The sequence below is a fragment of the Gossypium arboreum genome, chromosome 10 (assembly GCF_025698485.1).
Source record: "Gossypium arboreum isolate Shixiya-1 chromosome 10, ASM2569848v2, whole genome shotgun sequence".
Taxonomy (NCBI): domain Eukaryota; kingdom Viridiplantae; phylum Streptophyta; class Magnoliopsida; order Malvales; family Malvaceae; genus Gossypium; species Gossypium arboreum.
In genome coordinates, this window is record NC_069079.1 from 39,284,969 (window position 1) to 39,299,082 (window position 14,114).

General features: G+C 33.8%; 1 protein-coding gene across 3 annotated transcripts; it reads left to right on the plus strand.

The window, feature by feature from the left end:
* The first annotated feature begins 145 nt into the window (after positions 1 to 145).
* LOC108489604 (signal peptide peptidase-like 5) lies at positions 146 to 13,585 on the plus strand. Of its 3 annotated transcripts, XR_001872026.2 has the most exons (15): positions 152 to 617; positions 1,251 to 1,409; positions 1,734 to 1,845; positions 1,981 to 2,094; positions 3,628 to 3,785; positions 5,019 to 5,195; positions 5,665 to 5,699; positions 5,801 to 5,957; positions 8,522 to 8,575; positions 8,650 to 8,742; positions 9,872 to 10,014; positions 11,621 to 11,691; positions 12,805 to 12,888; positions 13,031 to 13,261; positions 13,381 to 13,585. XR_001872026.2 is itself a non-coding variant. In XM_017794264.2 (14 exons), the coding sequence occupies exons 1-14, from the start codon at positions 483 to 485 to the stop codon at positions 13,129 to 13,131; spliced, it is 1,593 nt and encodes a 530-aa protein (XP_017649753.1). In that variant the 5' UTR covers positions 146 to 482; the 3' UTR covers positions 13,132 to 13,585. The 3 variants fall into 3 exon arrangements, 1 of the variants encoding a protein (XP_017649753.1); XM_017794264.2 differs by having other exon boundaries at positions 146 to 617; positions 13,031 to 13,585; XR_008272236.1 differs by lacking the exon at positions 152 to 617 and having other exon boundaries at positions 1,268 to 1,409; positions 1,992 to 2,094.
* The last annotated feature ends 529 nt before the right edge of the window (positions 13,586 to 14,114 follow it).

Here is a 14,114-nt window from a genome sequence, read left to right on the forward strand (position 1 = left end):
GATTTAAATTTTTAATTAATTAAATTTATTTAATTAAAAATCTAGTAGTAAAACAATTTCACTCGAAAAGGTAATTATCAAATTTTGTAAAAACAAATTAACTAAATATGTGAAGGATAAATTTAAATAACATCAAATTTTAATTATGGTTGTTCTATACTTCTGTTACACCAGTTCTCCTTAATATTGTTGAAACAAGAATAAATTCCCCTAAAATTTACTGGTATAGTTGTCTTCCATACCCAACACCGGACCTTTCGCTTTTACTTGCGAAAGGAACGTGTTTTTCGGTAACGTGGTCGGAGAAAGAGAGAGAGAGAAAAAAAAATCAGCTAACAGAACAGAAACCAAACTTTATTTCTGCGGATGCATTCTCCTTCACCAATTTTCTTTAAGAAAGAGAGAGTAAAAAAGGAAGAATTTTTTAATTCCATTTTTCTTTCTCTTTCTCTTTCGCTTCAATCTATAGTCGCCACACCACCATGTCGTTTCCTCTGGGAAACCGACGCCGGGTTTCGGCGACTCTTCCGTTTTCGTTTCTCGTCGCTTTGTCATTTGCTGTTGCCGCCATCGCTGGTGGCTCCAAGTCTCCTTACTGTAACAATCCTGTTCAACTGGTAATTTCTTTTTTCTTTTCGATTATCATTAGTATTAACGGCATTGCTAAACTGGTTAATGTTTATTCTGAATTCCTTCATGATTTGCAACAGTTCTAATATCTATTAGCTCCATTAAGATTCTCTTTTTTTTTTTTTTTCATTTTGTGAAAGAAATAGGAAAAACGGAAATGTCCTTTTTCTTTAACCGGAGAGAACATTGGAAAGAAATGTTAGTGTACATAGATTAGATAGATTAAGTTTTGATTTCTGGAGGATTTGTCACTGACAAAGGATTAAATTTGGGGATACTTGTTGCAGCCAACTTGCATGCTGTTGGCGAATTCTATAGGCAAATTATTACAAACATTGTTCTGGGTAAAAGAATTCGAATAATCTGCTCGATTGGGATATCCTAAGTGGATAGGAGTAATCAGGGTTCTTTCAGGATTTGCATTTTGTATTAGTTTTGCAACCTTATGAAAGAAACTGATCGCTTTGTTGGTTGGTATTGAGGTGTATTCTAGAGAAATGTAGATACATAGAAGTAATGACTGAAATTTTTGACATGGTAGGCTCGTATGCAATTTATATGTGAATTGTAACAGTGTGTGTTTACCCGAATTCCTTAATAAATGAGTTTATATCTTCCAGGCCATGGTGAAGATCTGGGTTGATGGTGATGAAGGTGAATATTTAGCTGGGTTAACTGCAAGCTTTGGAGCAACATTGCCTGAGGAAAAGAATAAAGTTCCCAAATTGCCCGCTGTTTTCTCAAATCCCCTAAATGGCTGTTCTAGTTCTTCTTCAAAGGTTTTGTCTCAAGTTACCGGGTTCTCACAAAATTTTTGTTAACTTGCCTCCTCAATAATTATTTGGCTTTATTTTTATTATTATTATGAGTTAAGTACATCCTTGTTTGATTAAGTTAAATATAGTGAAGTGCATGGTTCATACCCTCTGAACTTCTCTAAGTTCCAGGAGGACCATTCCCACCTATGAAGTTGGGGACAGAGTTCAGATATAATACTTTATTAAAATTTTGAATAGTGTTTAATAGTTTCATAAGCACTGTACTCCAATGTAAGCCAAGTGAAAATTTTTAAAATGTCATGGTCAGAATTTTTTTGATTACAGCTATCTGGATCTGCGGCCTTGTCTGTACGAGGTGATTGTGACTTTGTAACTAAGGCAAAAGTTGCACAATCAGGAGGCGCTCAGGCCTTGCTGGTGATAAATGACAAAGAAGGTTATAATTTTTTTATTGATGGCATTTGTATTTGTATTTTAAAACGCCTTTCAAAGTTCAGTTGGATCATTTCATTAAAGAGTTGTAATGGTTTATTAGTCTCTTACTTAAGCTTCCTTTTTAATATTTATCTAGAGATTGAACAGATCGATTGTTCTGGTGATGTCAGTCCAAATATTTCGATACCTGTGGTGATGGTTCCAAAATCCGTTAGAGATGAACTTACCAAAACCATGGCAAACAAACGTGGTATGCTCTTGAGCTCGTATGATGTATTTTTTCCCCTTTTATTTTTGTTCTCCAGGTGTATGTTAGATAATTTCTAGCTTGTTAGGAACAAGATATCTTGTTCAAAAAATGGTTTATAATGTTATAGGGTGGAATGCACTTAAACCTCTAGATTGGATATGGGCGACCTTTATGGTGGAAGATTTAATCCTGCTAAATGCAACTATTTGGTTAAGCTGTTAAGGCTTAGTTGAGTGAGTTTAGTGTAAATATATGTAACAAGATATCTTGTTCAAAAAGTGGTTTATAATGTTATAGGGTGGAATGCACGTAAACCTCTAGATTGGATATGGGCTACCTTTATAGTGGAAGATTTAATCCTGCCAAATGCAACTATTTGGTTAAGCTGTTAAGGCTTAGTTGAGTGAGTTTAGTGTAAATATTTTTTTTAATGTTTTTTTGATAAAGTTTCCTTCTATATGACAAAACATTTCAAGAAACATTTTATCATCCTTTAATCGGGTAATAAAAAAATTAAGTGGTTCAAATCTAAGTGAAGAAATTAATTCCATTCATATAAGCTTTTCATTTGTAGTTATGTGTATGTCTTCCTCAATATGCAGGTTTTGTGTGACTGTACATGTATTTGTCTATGTATTGTGTGCCAGTGTAAGCAAACATTCAGCTTTAAGAAATATAAGAAAATTTGTTAGGGTTACTAAACAAAATTTCAATGTTATTTCTCTTATATATGGACTTTTAATATAAGAATCTTCAGTTTTCTGCTTTTTCTTGAAAGCAAACATCAGCATTATGTGAACTTTTAGTGAAATAGTTCTTTTTTGAATTTTCAAGCAGACAATAACATAACTGGGGATTTAAGAGTAGAATGCCTTAATAAGAAAGAGAATTTAGGTCTGATTAGAGTGTGGTACTTTTTCGGCAGAAGCTTTGAGACGCTGGAATTTTCTGCTTGCTAATAATTAAGCCAGGGAAAGTTAAGAAAAGAAGTAAAATACAGGTAGAAAGAATCTTATTTCTTGAATAGCTGTTGCAGGCTGTACTTCTTTGTGCTTCAGTTTGTACCATTTATAACAAAAAAGGTTCATGATTTTCATGTCTCTATCTTTATACTCATCTCTCTTTATTTTATTTTGTTTTTCCTGAATCCCTAATTCGACCCTCATTGAGTTTGACCTTAGTTGTTATTGAAACTTCTTTGCTTAAGGTTCACACTTTTGTTTAAGTTCTCTACTTGAGGTTTTAATTTTGCATTGGTTCTTTCTTTTTGGTTCACAATTTTGTTATTTCCCTGGAGCGATAGTCTACTTTTGAATTTTAGAAAGATAAAATTTTTATCTATGTATTTTACTTGAAAATGACATAACAATATATAGAAATAATGGTTTATCACATCTTCTAGAACCTATTGTTTGTTTATTTGAGTGTTAGTTTCAGCTTTGGGTATATTCACATGTGCGTTCTTTTGAATCTTTTAAGTTTATTTTCATTTGAAGATTCATATAAATAAAATCTTGCTAATTTCTGATGCAGTTGAACTTTTACTATATGCACCAACTCGTCCCATCGTGGATATCTCGGTGGTATTTTTGTGGGCAATGTCTGTTGGCACAGTTTTTACTGCTTCACTTTGGCAAGAGTTTGGTATTTCTGAGCAAACTGAGAAACGATTAAATGAATCATCTTCAAAGGTTTACCACAGTCTGGTTTCTATCATTGTTATGAAGCTCATAATTGCATTCTGTATATTGATGTGTCTTAGAGATATTTGTTGGTACCTGTTGATAGGGAATAATTGGTTATAATGTGCATGACTAACACGTCCTCTATGTTATCCTAAAACTTTTAGCTCCTATTAGTGTTCCTTTACAAATGGCTTTGACAGCAATTGCAGCTTTGATTTGTGCTCATAATCAGCTTGTGCTATTATAAAGTTCAGTTGGTTATTTGTATAACTGTTTTTCATCCAAAGTACATTCATAGAGGTCCTTAGTGTCTATTCTCTGATTGCTGGGTGGTGTCCTAGACATTATACAATTAGGTTTTTCTTTTTCTAGATATTTTTATATTATCCTATGAGTTGATGGTTCATGATTAGCATCTATACAGTTTCTACTTTCTCATATCTCTATAATGTTAGTTTGATGGGTTGAATGGTGTTTTCTTCCATTATTGCAATTAAATGTTTCATGTTCACGCATGACACTGCAACGAGATCTCTCGAGTTAAGGTCCTTTTCAAGGAATTAGGGAAATATATATGCAATTGACACTACATCGCAGCACTTATTGCACATATGCTTTCTCTTTTGAACTGATGAAGTCATAGTTTCTTTGATATAAAATAAGAAACTTTATTAGAGTTTTCTTGAATATTTGGTGTTGATATGTTCTCAAAGTACAATTTTTAAAATATAAATCTCGAAGCAGGTGTGAAAATATTTTAATGTTTAAATGTTCTAAGTGATCCATTAATGTTAGAATTGTGAAACTAAAGATGAAAGATGAAACTAGGGGTGTTGTAAGTTTTAATTATTGAAATTCATTTTGATATATCTAACTCGATAACTAATTACCTCTGAGTGAATTTTTTTGCATAAAACATCTTATTTTATGTTATATTATGGGTATTATAGATAGTTGATTAACCGGTCTCCTCATAAGCAATTACCCCTGGAATTTTTGAACTTAACTTTTTACTCAGAAATTATATCAGAAGACACCTCGGTTCTGCCAAAGAAAACTGGTTTATTGCCACTTGAATTGGTTGTATGTGAAGAAGCCATACCCATTTTATATTAATTTCTCCCTTCCTTCTCCTAGTATGCCTGAATCTTCAGTTGTCTTTCTGCTTCTACCATTTTAGCTTGATATCCCTGATTATTGAAGGAAATTGAGTGATGTCTTTTTACTTTTGTTGATTAGGAATCTTCCGATGCTGGAACGGACAGTGATAATGATCAGGAAACCATTGATATTAGTGTAAAAGGTGCTATACTTTTTGTGATATTAGCATCTGTTTTTCTGCTGCTACTCTTCTTTTTCATGTCTTCATGGTTTTTGTTGGTGTTGACTGTACTCTTCTGCATCGGTGGTGTCCAGGTAACATAGTTTTGCTTCTAATGTCTTTCTTTATAAGTTTATGTTTGTATGCATGTTTGAATCTGCCAATGATTAGACAGGAATCGTTAAAAACAAACTATACTTCTAAGTTATTGTTTTTTCTCTGTTCTATTACATTTTTGTTGCTGATGTTTGCAAAATGGAAATAAATGCACAAAATTTTAGCACCTCCAAATATATAGCCATGGCTAATAAATATATACAATTAACTTTTAGAAATGATGAGGGATAGGTTTAATGCTGTGCTTCTGCGTGTTTCTGTAGTAAAAACCCCAACTTCCATGTTATCTTGTTTCTGCACCATGCACATGAACAGAACTGAAGTAACTACCTTTCCTTTTGGTTAGAAAGGAAAAAGTAGCTATTTTCCTCCTTTTTTCTTTTCCTGTTTAATATCCTAGTGATATATTCTCTTATCAACCTCTGCGTTCTATTTTTTCCTTTCCAGGGGATGCACAATATCATTATGACTCCGGTAACAAGGTATGCTTGAAATTTGATTTTCACCACTAAACCTTTTAAATAGCTGTTTTACAAGATCTGGTTTCTTTTTATTGCTATTCCTAATATAAGTGTACAAGCAGAAAATGCAGAAATTGTCCTCAGAAGACAGTGAGATTGCCTGTCATTGGGGAGGTTTCTATTCTCTCACTTGGGGTTTTCCTACTCTGTGTGATATTTGCTGTTGCCTGGGCTGTTCATCGACGAGCATCTTATTCATGGGTGGGCCAAAATATTCTTGTAAGTCTTCTATACCACTACTTGCATTCCAGACTGATTATGGGGTCTTTTAGGAGTTGATCATTGCAAATATTTTTGCACTTTATGCAGCGGTAATATCTTGGCTTAATAATGTGTTAAGTATATGGAAGCCAATTGTTGTCGAGGAAAGCGCGTTGTATCAAATTAGCAACAAAATGTTGCGAGGGAAACAAGTAGGATTTTGAGATTAAATGTTAGGGTTAATGATGTAAGAGGATTGAACTTGCACGAGTATTACAAGAACTTTTAACAGTTAGTGTCCTAGGTGAAGGAATTGTTCTAAAGCAATATGTTAGGAACAATCGTGTTTTAAAAGACGTGGTATTTATGATCATATGGTTGCAATTTAGTTGATATCTTATTTGAATTCTTGGTGATATCTGTTGGAACTCCTTTTTATTGGCATTGTTGATGTTCCATCTACTTGTTTCTCTATTATTTTTAGTAACTTGAGACTACTATTAAGTTGATTCCTTTTGTTATTGCATAGAAATTGGTTCAAACTTTGTCTAGTATTGTTACGGTCTCGAGTTATGGATCAAGTCGCCAAACAATTTGTAGGAAATTCGTTTAACATAGTGGAGCTTTTCCCCTTGTTTTTGTTTCTTGCACACGATGCCCTATGGTGAATGTGTGAAACTCCTCAAAGGGAGTCCCTTACCTTAGACTCGTTAGAGAGTCTTAAACCTCTTAAAATTAAATTAATTTGATTTAACTTTATTGCTTGAATTAGCCTCTTAAAATAGAGATTACATAGGTTTACTTGTTTGAATAAAAGGCTTATAAGTTAAGGAAATTAAAACAATGACTCTAAATAAAGAAAGACACCTAATACCATAAAGATATTATGAATTATAGAAGATCTAATAAAACTAAATTCATCTCTCTAAAAATAATAATTAACATCTTCAATGTTAAGATAATAATTGACGTCTAACATTACTCCCCTCTTGGAACATGAGCATGTCCACAAGCTCATGATTGAATATGCATTTTTTTGGCCCATCATTGCATGCAAGGATATTTCAATTTCCCTACACCTCTTGATTCTGCGCAGCATCGACAGGATCTTTCATCTCCAACCAAAATAATTTTTTTTTACATTGGTGCCTAAACAAGTATGGTTTGTCACAATTGTAACAAACATCCTTGTCTCTTCGTTCTGCCATCTTTGCATGAGTCAACTTTTTAACAAAAGGAGGGTCTCTCTTGTTGGCACTGAGTCTCTTGTTGATACCCAACTCCCATCCAAATTGATTTTTGACGTTGATATGGGTGTTATGGCAGAAGTTCCCCATGATTTCAAAAGTGTATTTTGCCACGGTATTCTGCACAAGTCGGCAAGTTTGGTTAACTGTTGTTTTAATTTCAAAAGTTGTTGCCAAGTTTATTGCCTGAATTAAATTCAGAGGTTTTTGCATCTCCACATCTAACCAAATGGATTTGACAACCCTGTGGTAAATATGTCAAGTTGTTGGTCTACTAGCACAGATTTAGCACAGGCTAACAGCTTTTGAAATCAAAGTTGGTATTCCTTTGTCATTCCTATCTATCTCAACTCTATTAGTATGGTTGTATGGTACTCCTTGAAGGCAGCCCATGAGAGATTAGCTTCCTCCTTTTCCATCTGTTAAAACCACAACTGTGCTTCCCTCATCATGTGAAATGCTGCCAATCCCACTTTATCTACTTCAGCTGTTTTCTGATTTGAGAAAAAATTCTCAGACCTGTGTAGCCTAATCAAGGGATATTCCTTACCATCAAAGGTCAGAAAGTCTAACTTTGTATATGATGACACTATTCTTGACCCACCTGTTGACTCTGTCCTATTCTCTTGCCTATCCAGTCAACTACCATTTTGGTTGACACTGTCGTTTCTTCCCTCAAATCCTTTTTCCCTGTCACGATTCTGATCAGAAGCCATCAATTCTTGTATTTGCAATGACAATTGCTGTAATAGCTTATTACCCAACTTGTCAATGCTTTCAGCCATCCTAGACTCTACTTCTTCCAGTTTTGTTTCAAATTCCTGAGGTTTGAATCACTCATGGTGCCTGGTTTTGAGACCAAATTGATATGGTTCTGAGTAAGAAAATGGTTTAACTTAACTGGGCTTTCTCTTTGCGTTTGTTTCTTCCACGTGAATGGCCTATGGTGAATGTGTGGGACTCTTCAGAGGGAGCCCCTTACCTTAGACTTGTTAGAGAGAATCTTAAACCTCTAAAAATTGAATTAATTTGACGTAATTTTTATTGCTGCCAGTCAGCTAGGTTACATAGGTCTACTTGTTTGAATAAAAGACTTATATGATAAGGAAATTAAAACAAGGATATCTCCTACCTTAACTAGTGGTCGAGGGTTTGATCCTCGCCCTGGATATGGAGCGACTTTAAACCTCATGGCAAGCGTCTACCCCCTTATAAGCTAATATCTCTCAAAAAGTAATAATTAACGTCTACAATGGCAAGATAATAATTGATGTCTAACAATTATCTTTTGCTTTTCGTTTGTTGACTATCTTTTTTTTTTTTTTTGGTTTAAAGGGTATTTGTATGATGATAAATGTCTTACAGTTGGCTCGACTACCTAATATCAAGGTACTATGGTTTCTTTCATCATATATTTATGAATTGTGTTTCACTCCTTGCCCTGATTGTTCTTCATGATTCAGGTTGCTACGGTGCTTCTGTGTTTGGCATTTTTTTATGACATTTTCTGGGTCTTCATATCACCACTTATATTCCAGCAGAGTGTGATGATTGCAGTAAGTGCTCATCCCTTTGGTTGTCGAATTAAAATTTCTTGGTGTCTATTATTGTAAGGCATTGACTAGTCATTTGGTCTTGACTCCATTGAGAGGATTCAATATTTGTGTCTAATGGCAGAGCTGCGTCTTTTCTCATTATCACTGTCAGAGTACCAATCTTGGCAGTGTGTTAATTTAGGAAGGCCATGTTGTCATGATTTTCTTGTGATTAGCCATTCCAATAGTATTTATGAACATAAATAATAGCACACTGAAATATATGCTTATGGAACAAAGTATGGTTCCTTGCTTGGTTTGGTTGAAGCTATGGTTTTTGTTACATGTTTCTCATGTTTGACGTATAAGAAATATTTCTAGATTACAAAATAAGCACGGTTCTTACTGTTTGCATTGCAGGGCTCCTTCTTGGAGCTACTAAACTGATTTATTGTATTTTCCCTTTTTTTTTTTTTTTGTATGTCCTTAGCTACCTTTTTCTGGATTTTACATTCATTGTGTTCTTACTCTTTTATGTAAGACAACATTTCTATTCAGAAAGCATCTTGTTGATAATATAATTTATTGTCTTAATCTTTCCTGTAAAATAACTCTTTAGCCTGTGGTATTTGGTGACGGCCTGAGAACAAATTTTAACCTCAAACATCCTTATTGGCAAATAAGCCCCATGAAGTATAGGCCAAGCTATCCATCACATACTTTGTGCTGTGATTATTGATTAGTAGAAGCCTGTTTGAATTTAAATTTTAAACTGCTAGGTCGAGGAGGTTTGGATACCACATAAAAGAAACAATAGTGTTTGAGGGGTTACATATTCTATGTGAATTCGTTCAATTGGTAGGTCAATCTAGCTTTCTAATATTTTATTTTCAAAACATGCTAGAACTTGGCAATAGTTTATACTTAGTAAAATATAAGATCATACTGTTTGCCTTTCATTTAAAAAAAAGTGGTCTTAGCACATTGTAAGTTCCTAATTCATAAGCCAGGTTGACCCTCTTTTGTTTTCTTTTTCTTTTTTTAAAAAATAAGTGAACTAAACATTTAGTCAACCAAAATAAAGACTTGTAATATAAGTTCACAGTCCAAGGATGAGCTTTGATCTCTAACATTTTGCTCATGTTAATAGGTTGCTAAAGGAAAGAATACCGGTGGAGAATCAATTCCCATGCTCTTGAGAGTTCCTAGACTTATTGATCCTTGGGGTGGCTATAATATGATTGGATTTGGGGACATTCTCTTTCCTGGTTTGCTTATTACATTTACATACAGGTATTATGTTTCAAAATGCTGTTAGTTTCCGTCATCTGATACGAAGGGCAAAGTTTTCAGTTTTTTTATTGTAGTTCAGTATATTAAAAGGCTCTCCTTTTTTGGGTTTTCAGTATGCCCTCCCTAAATGGTACCATAGAAAACGAAGGAAAGAAGAAACATGTTTAACAGCATTCTAGTGTATATTCTATTTTCTTGGTTGTTATGCCTTTGAGAGTCTAGTTGGGTTAGGGCGCATCAGAATAGGTGAAATTTGTCTCTATTTGGACTTGTTAATTCTTTCCACTTCTAAAACTACGAAGTTAATTACACTCTTGTCTAACTGAAGCTTGACTAAGGACTATACCATGAATAAAGAAATTCTTAATGCTAAACACATGGTGTATTGACTGGACCATTTTTAGTATTGAAACCTTATGTACATGCGGGTGTGAAAATTTGTTTAATACAAGCAGCAGATAAGATGGTTGAAATTGTCTGAATTTTTATCACCAAAATCCCAGGAATTAGGAAAGCATTTATATTGCAGATTGAACAAGTTTGGGGTGTATAGCAGCATCTTTTTATTTAGGTTGCGAGGTAGCATATCTGGTTTGAAACATGGAATTGAACCGGATGTTTGTCAAGCTGTAACTGATCAAACACTCGGGTGCAGTGGTGAATTTTTATTATTATCATTTTTTTTTTTTGGCTGGCGGGTCTATAATTCTATTAATGCAGTATATTATTACTTTAATTTATGGTAAACTTATACTTTATCCCCTTGAATATTTTTCTTTTGATTTCATTCTTTAGATTTTTAATTTGATGTGATAAATTTAGTAACATTTTAATTTAAACCTCATTCATTTTATTAGCTTAATTTTGTCTATTTCCTTTACATAAAAACAAATAAAGAATGTAAATCATTACAATATATTTACATTGTACTTTATTTATGTATGTCATTTTATGTTTTCCTTTTATAATATGAAATAATTTTATGCTGCTTTTAATTATTTTAGTGTATAAATTGTTTAGTATCAAAACTTTATTTCATATTGAAATTTTACACATGCAGCATCAATAGCGATATTCAAATCTTAAAATTTTTATTTGATTAGAAGAAATTTATATATTGTGTACTATTTTAATACAACATTTAGTATTTAAATTTAACTATTTTCAAACTTAAGTTATTTACTGTTGAATCAAGCCAAAGTTGGATACCAAAAATTTAGTTCATCTGAAACTCGATCTAAGCCCTTAAGGCCTTTGTAACCATTTTAATATTAACAAATATTTTTTTTTTAGGTTTAGTATTTGGTACATTGACAGTGTACTTTTTTATTCCACAAGCAACCTAAAAAATTGTCACAAAATATTTTCCCTTTTTTCTTTTTATATAAATAGTTTTTAATATATTACGTCTTTTGTAATAATTTACCTTAAATCTCTGTGTGTGTATGGTAGAGTGGATTGGATTAGACTTTGACCAGTCCAGTATTTGAACCAGTTTTGGTGTTAAATAGCAGACTTGTCTGTTTCTTCTCTTATGCACTTGGTTTTGAAGGGTTTTTAATCTTTTTGTTGTATATGATTTATCATTATTTTTTGGATGTCTCAGATTCGATAGAGAAAGCAAAAAGAGTATGGGCAAAGGGTATTTTGTGTGGCTGATGGTTGGCTATGGATTTGGTGAGTGTGCATGCACCATCGTTCTCTAAGCTATTGTTTTTTTCTTTACTATAGTCAATAATAGTTTCATAGAACTTGCTCTCAAGTTTAAAACGAGATTGGCTGATTTTTTTGTTTTTCTTTGCAATTTCTGGTCGTCTAATTTACCTGCAAATGTTTTCAGTGATGCTTTTAGCCTGCATTGTTCTATGATTTCAGATCATGACATTTTTATCCAATGCAAATGCAAGTCTTCAGGCCAACATTGCTTAGTTATGTAATTATATTTGATTAGATTTTAATATCCGATTATAACATTACCTGCAAAGAGAGTTTTGTGATTTATTGGCATGTAAGTACGAGAAGTATTGGAATTACTTTTATTTGTTTCAAAATCATACCAAATTAAAACCTGAATATATTTGCCTGTTGAATTACCTACTTTATCATATCAAGTTGATTTTTTTTTTCTGGAATACATATGGTTTTATGCTGAAGAAGTTTCCTCTTGAAGGGAAAATTGGAAAAGGATCAGACCATCATTAACACACATGTAGACATGTAATGTTACCATTAGGTTCTAGTTTTTGAAATGTGATTGTTGATCTAGGGAAACGAATTTGTATATTTTCATGCATCATGTAGGTTGCTCGGTGTCATGGTCCTAAGAGGAGCAATGAATCCCATATCGATGTACTAGGGTTGGTCTTGAGATATGTGTGTTCATGCTACTTTCAACCTGTAAGGTGCCTTTTGTGGACAAAATTGTAAGGCCCAATGGGCCGAAGCAAACATTACCTTGCAAGTTGTGTGGGGGAGGATGTCATGGTTCTAGAGAGAAACCATGAATTTTGCATCCGCTGTATATTAGATTTGGTCTTGCAATATAAGTGTTTACACCACCTTCTTGAAGCCTTTTTTTAGGCAAAACCGTGAGGCCTAATGGATCGAATTGGACAATACCTTGCAGGTTGGTGTGGACTGTGACAACATGTTATATTCTGTAACTTGAAAGTACGAAATAACCTTGTTTTTGTGTGTTTTTGTATTTAGTTGGTTGGAAAGCTAGTTTGATAAGAACAAAATAACAAAGCTATATACTGGTACTTAGTAGTTTCAATTCACATATTGCAGGCCTCTTCTTTACATACCTAGGCTTATACCTGATGAACGGGAACGGTCAGCCAGCACTCCTCTATCTCGTTCCTTGTACACTAGGTAACGAAAGTTTACGATTCCACCCCAGCAGGCTACTTCTTGTAGCTTGCTTGTCTGAAAGGATGTTATATCCGTTCTTGTTTTAAACTCTTTTCTTTCCTTTCCCTTTCTCTTTCATGATTTGTTTCTTTTTCTTTTTCAGGAGTTACAGTTGTATTAGCTGCAATAAGAGGAGATTTGAAAGCGCTCTGGGGTTACAGCAGCAAGTCATCTGCCATGATAAATCCCACTGCAGAAGTTTGAAACCTGTAATTTTCTTCAAAGTGGCAATCCTGATCATCCAAAACTAACTAATGGTTTAAAAAGATGGTTACGGTGCTATCTATACAAGGAGTACAGGGTCGACGAAAAGTCACGGCTTAAGTTTTTTAAGGTCAACTTGCCATTCTAATTTACATTCCTGTCTCTTGTATTGTATATGTAGTGATGATCACATTGCTGCTAATGTTGTAATATTCTGGAATTTATAATGATTGTCATATTTTGTTTCAGCAAAAATTGTGGGCAGACAGATGTTACTTACATAACTTCCACTTTAAGGTAATTTGCCTACTTTTTTATTTTTTATTTTTTATTTTATTTTGTCAATTTATATTTAACTTATGCCATTGCCGACATGGAGTGGCATGTTGTACAAAGTTGTGATAAGAGAAGACTATAATTATATATATAAATATATTCATTTATGTTCCTTCGATTATGACGAGTATAAATTCAATTAGAGTTTATTTATTTAGAAAATGGGTGAACCAAACATAAATGTCTAAGAAATATAGTAAAAATCCAAGACGAAACTACAAGGATGCTAGTAATTTCGTTTAAAGAAATAGTAGATTAGAAAAGGCAGAATGAGAGAAAAGGGGAAGGTGAGGCCAATGGAACAAGTGGCAATGGCAATGCCTATTGAAGGTTCCAACACTGCATTAGAGCCTGCCCTGGAAGAAACAACCATGGCTGCCATTGTGAAAACAGTTAAGCCATCCGTCACTAGAATGCATTTTAGAACCAAGGAAAATGAAGACGCTGAGAAAGTGAAGGAAAATGGCTAGGAGTGAGGATACAAATGCCATCGCATTTGTCATAACGAAGGTTTTAAAGGCGGAGTTGTGACTCAATATTGCAGTGCCCTCAACGACAGTGCCCTTATCATCAGCCTTGTATACACCAGGTACGGCAATGGCAGCAGTGAATGCGACGGTTGCTACAAGCGCTGCCATCAACAAATG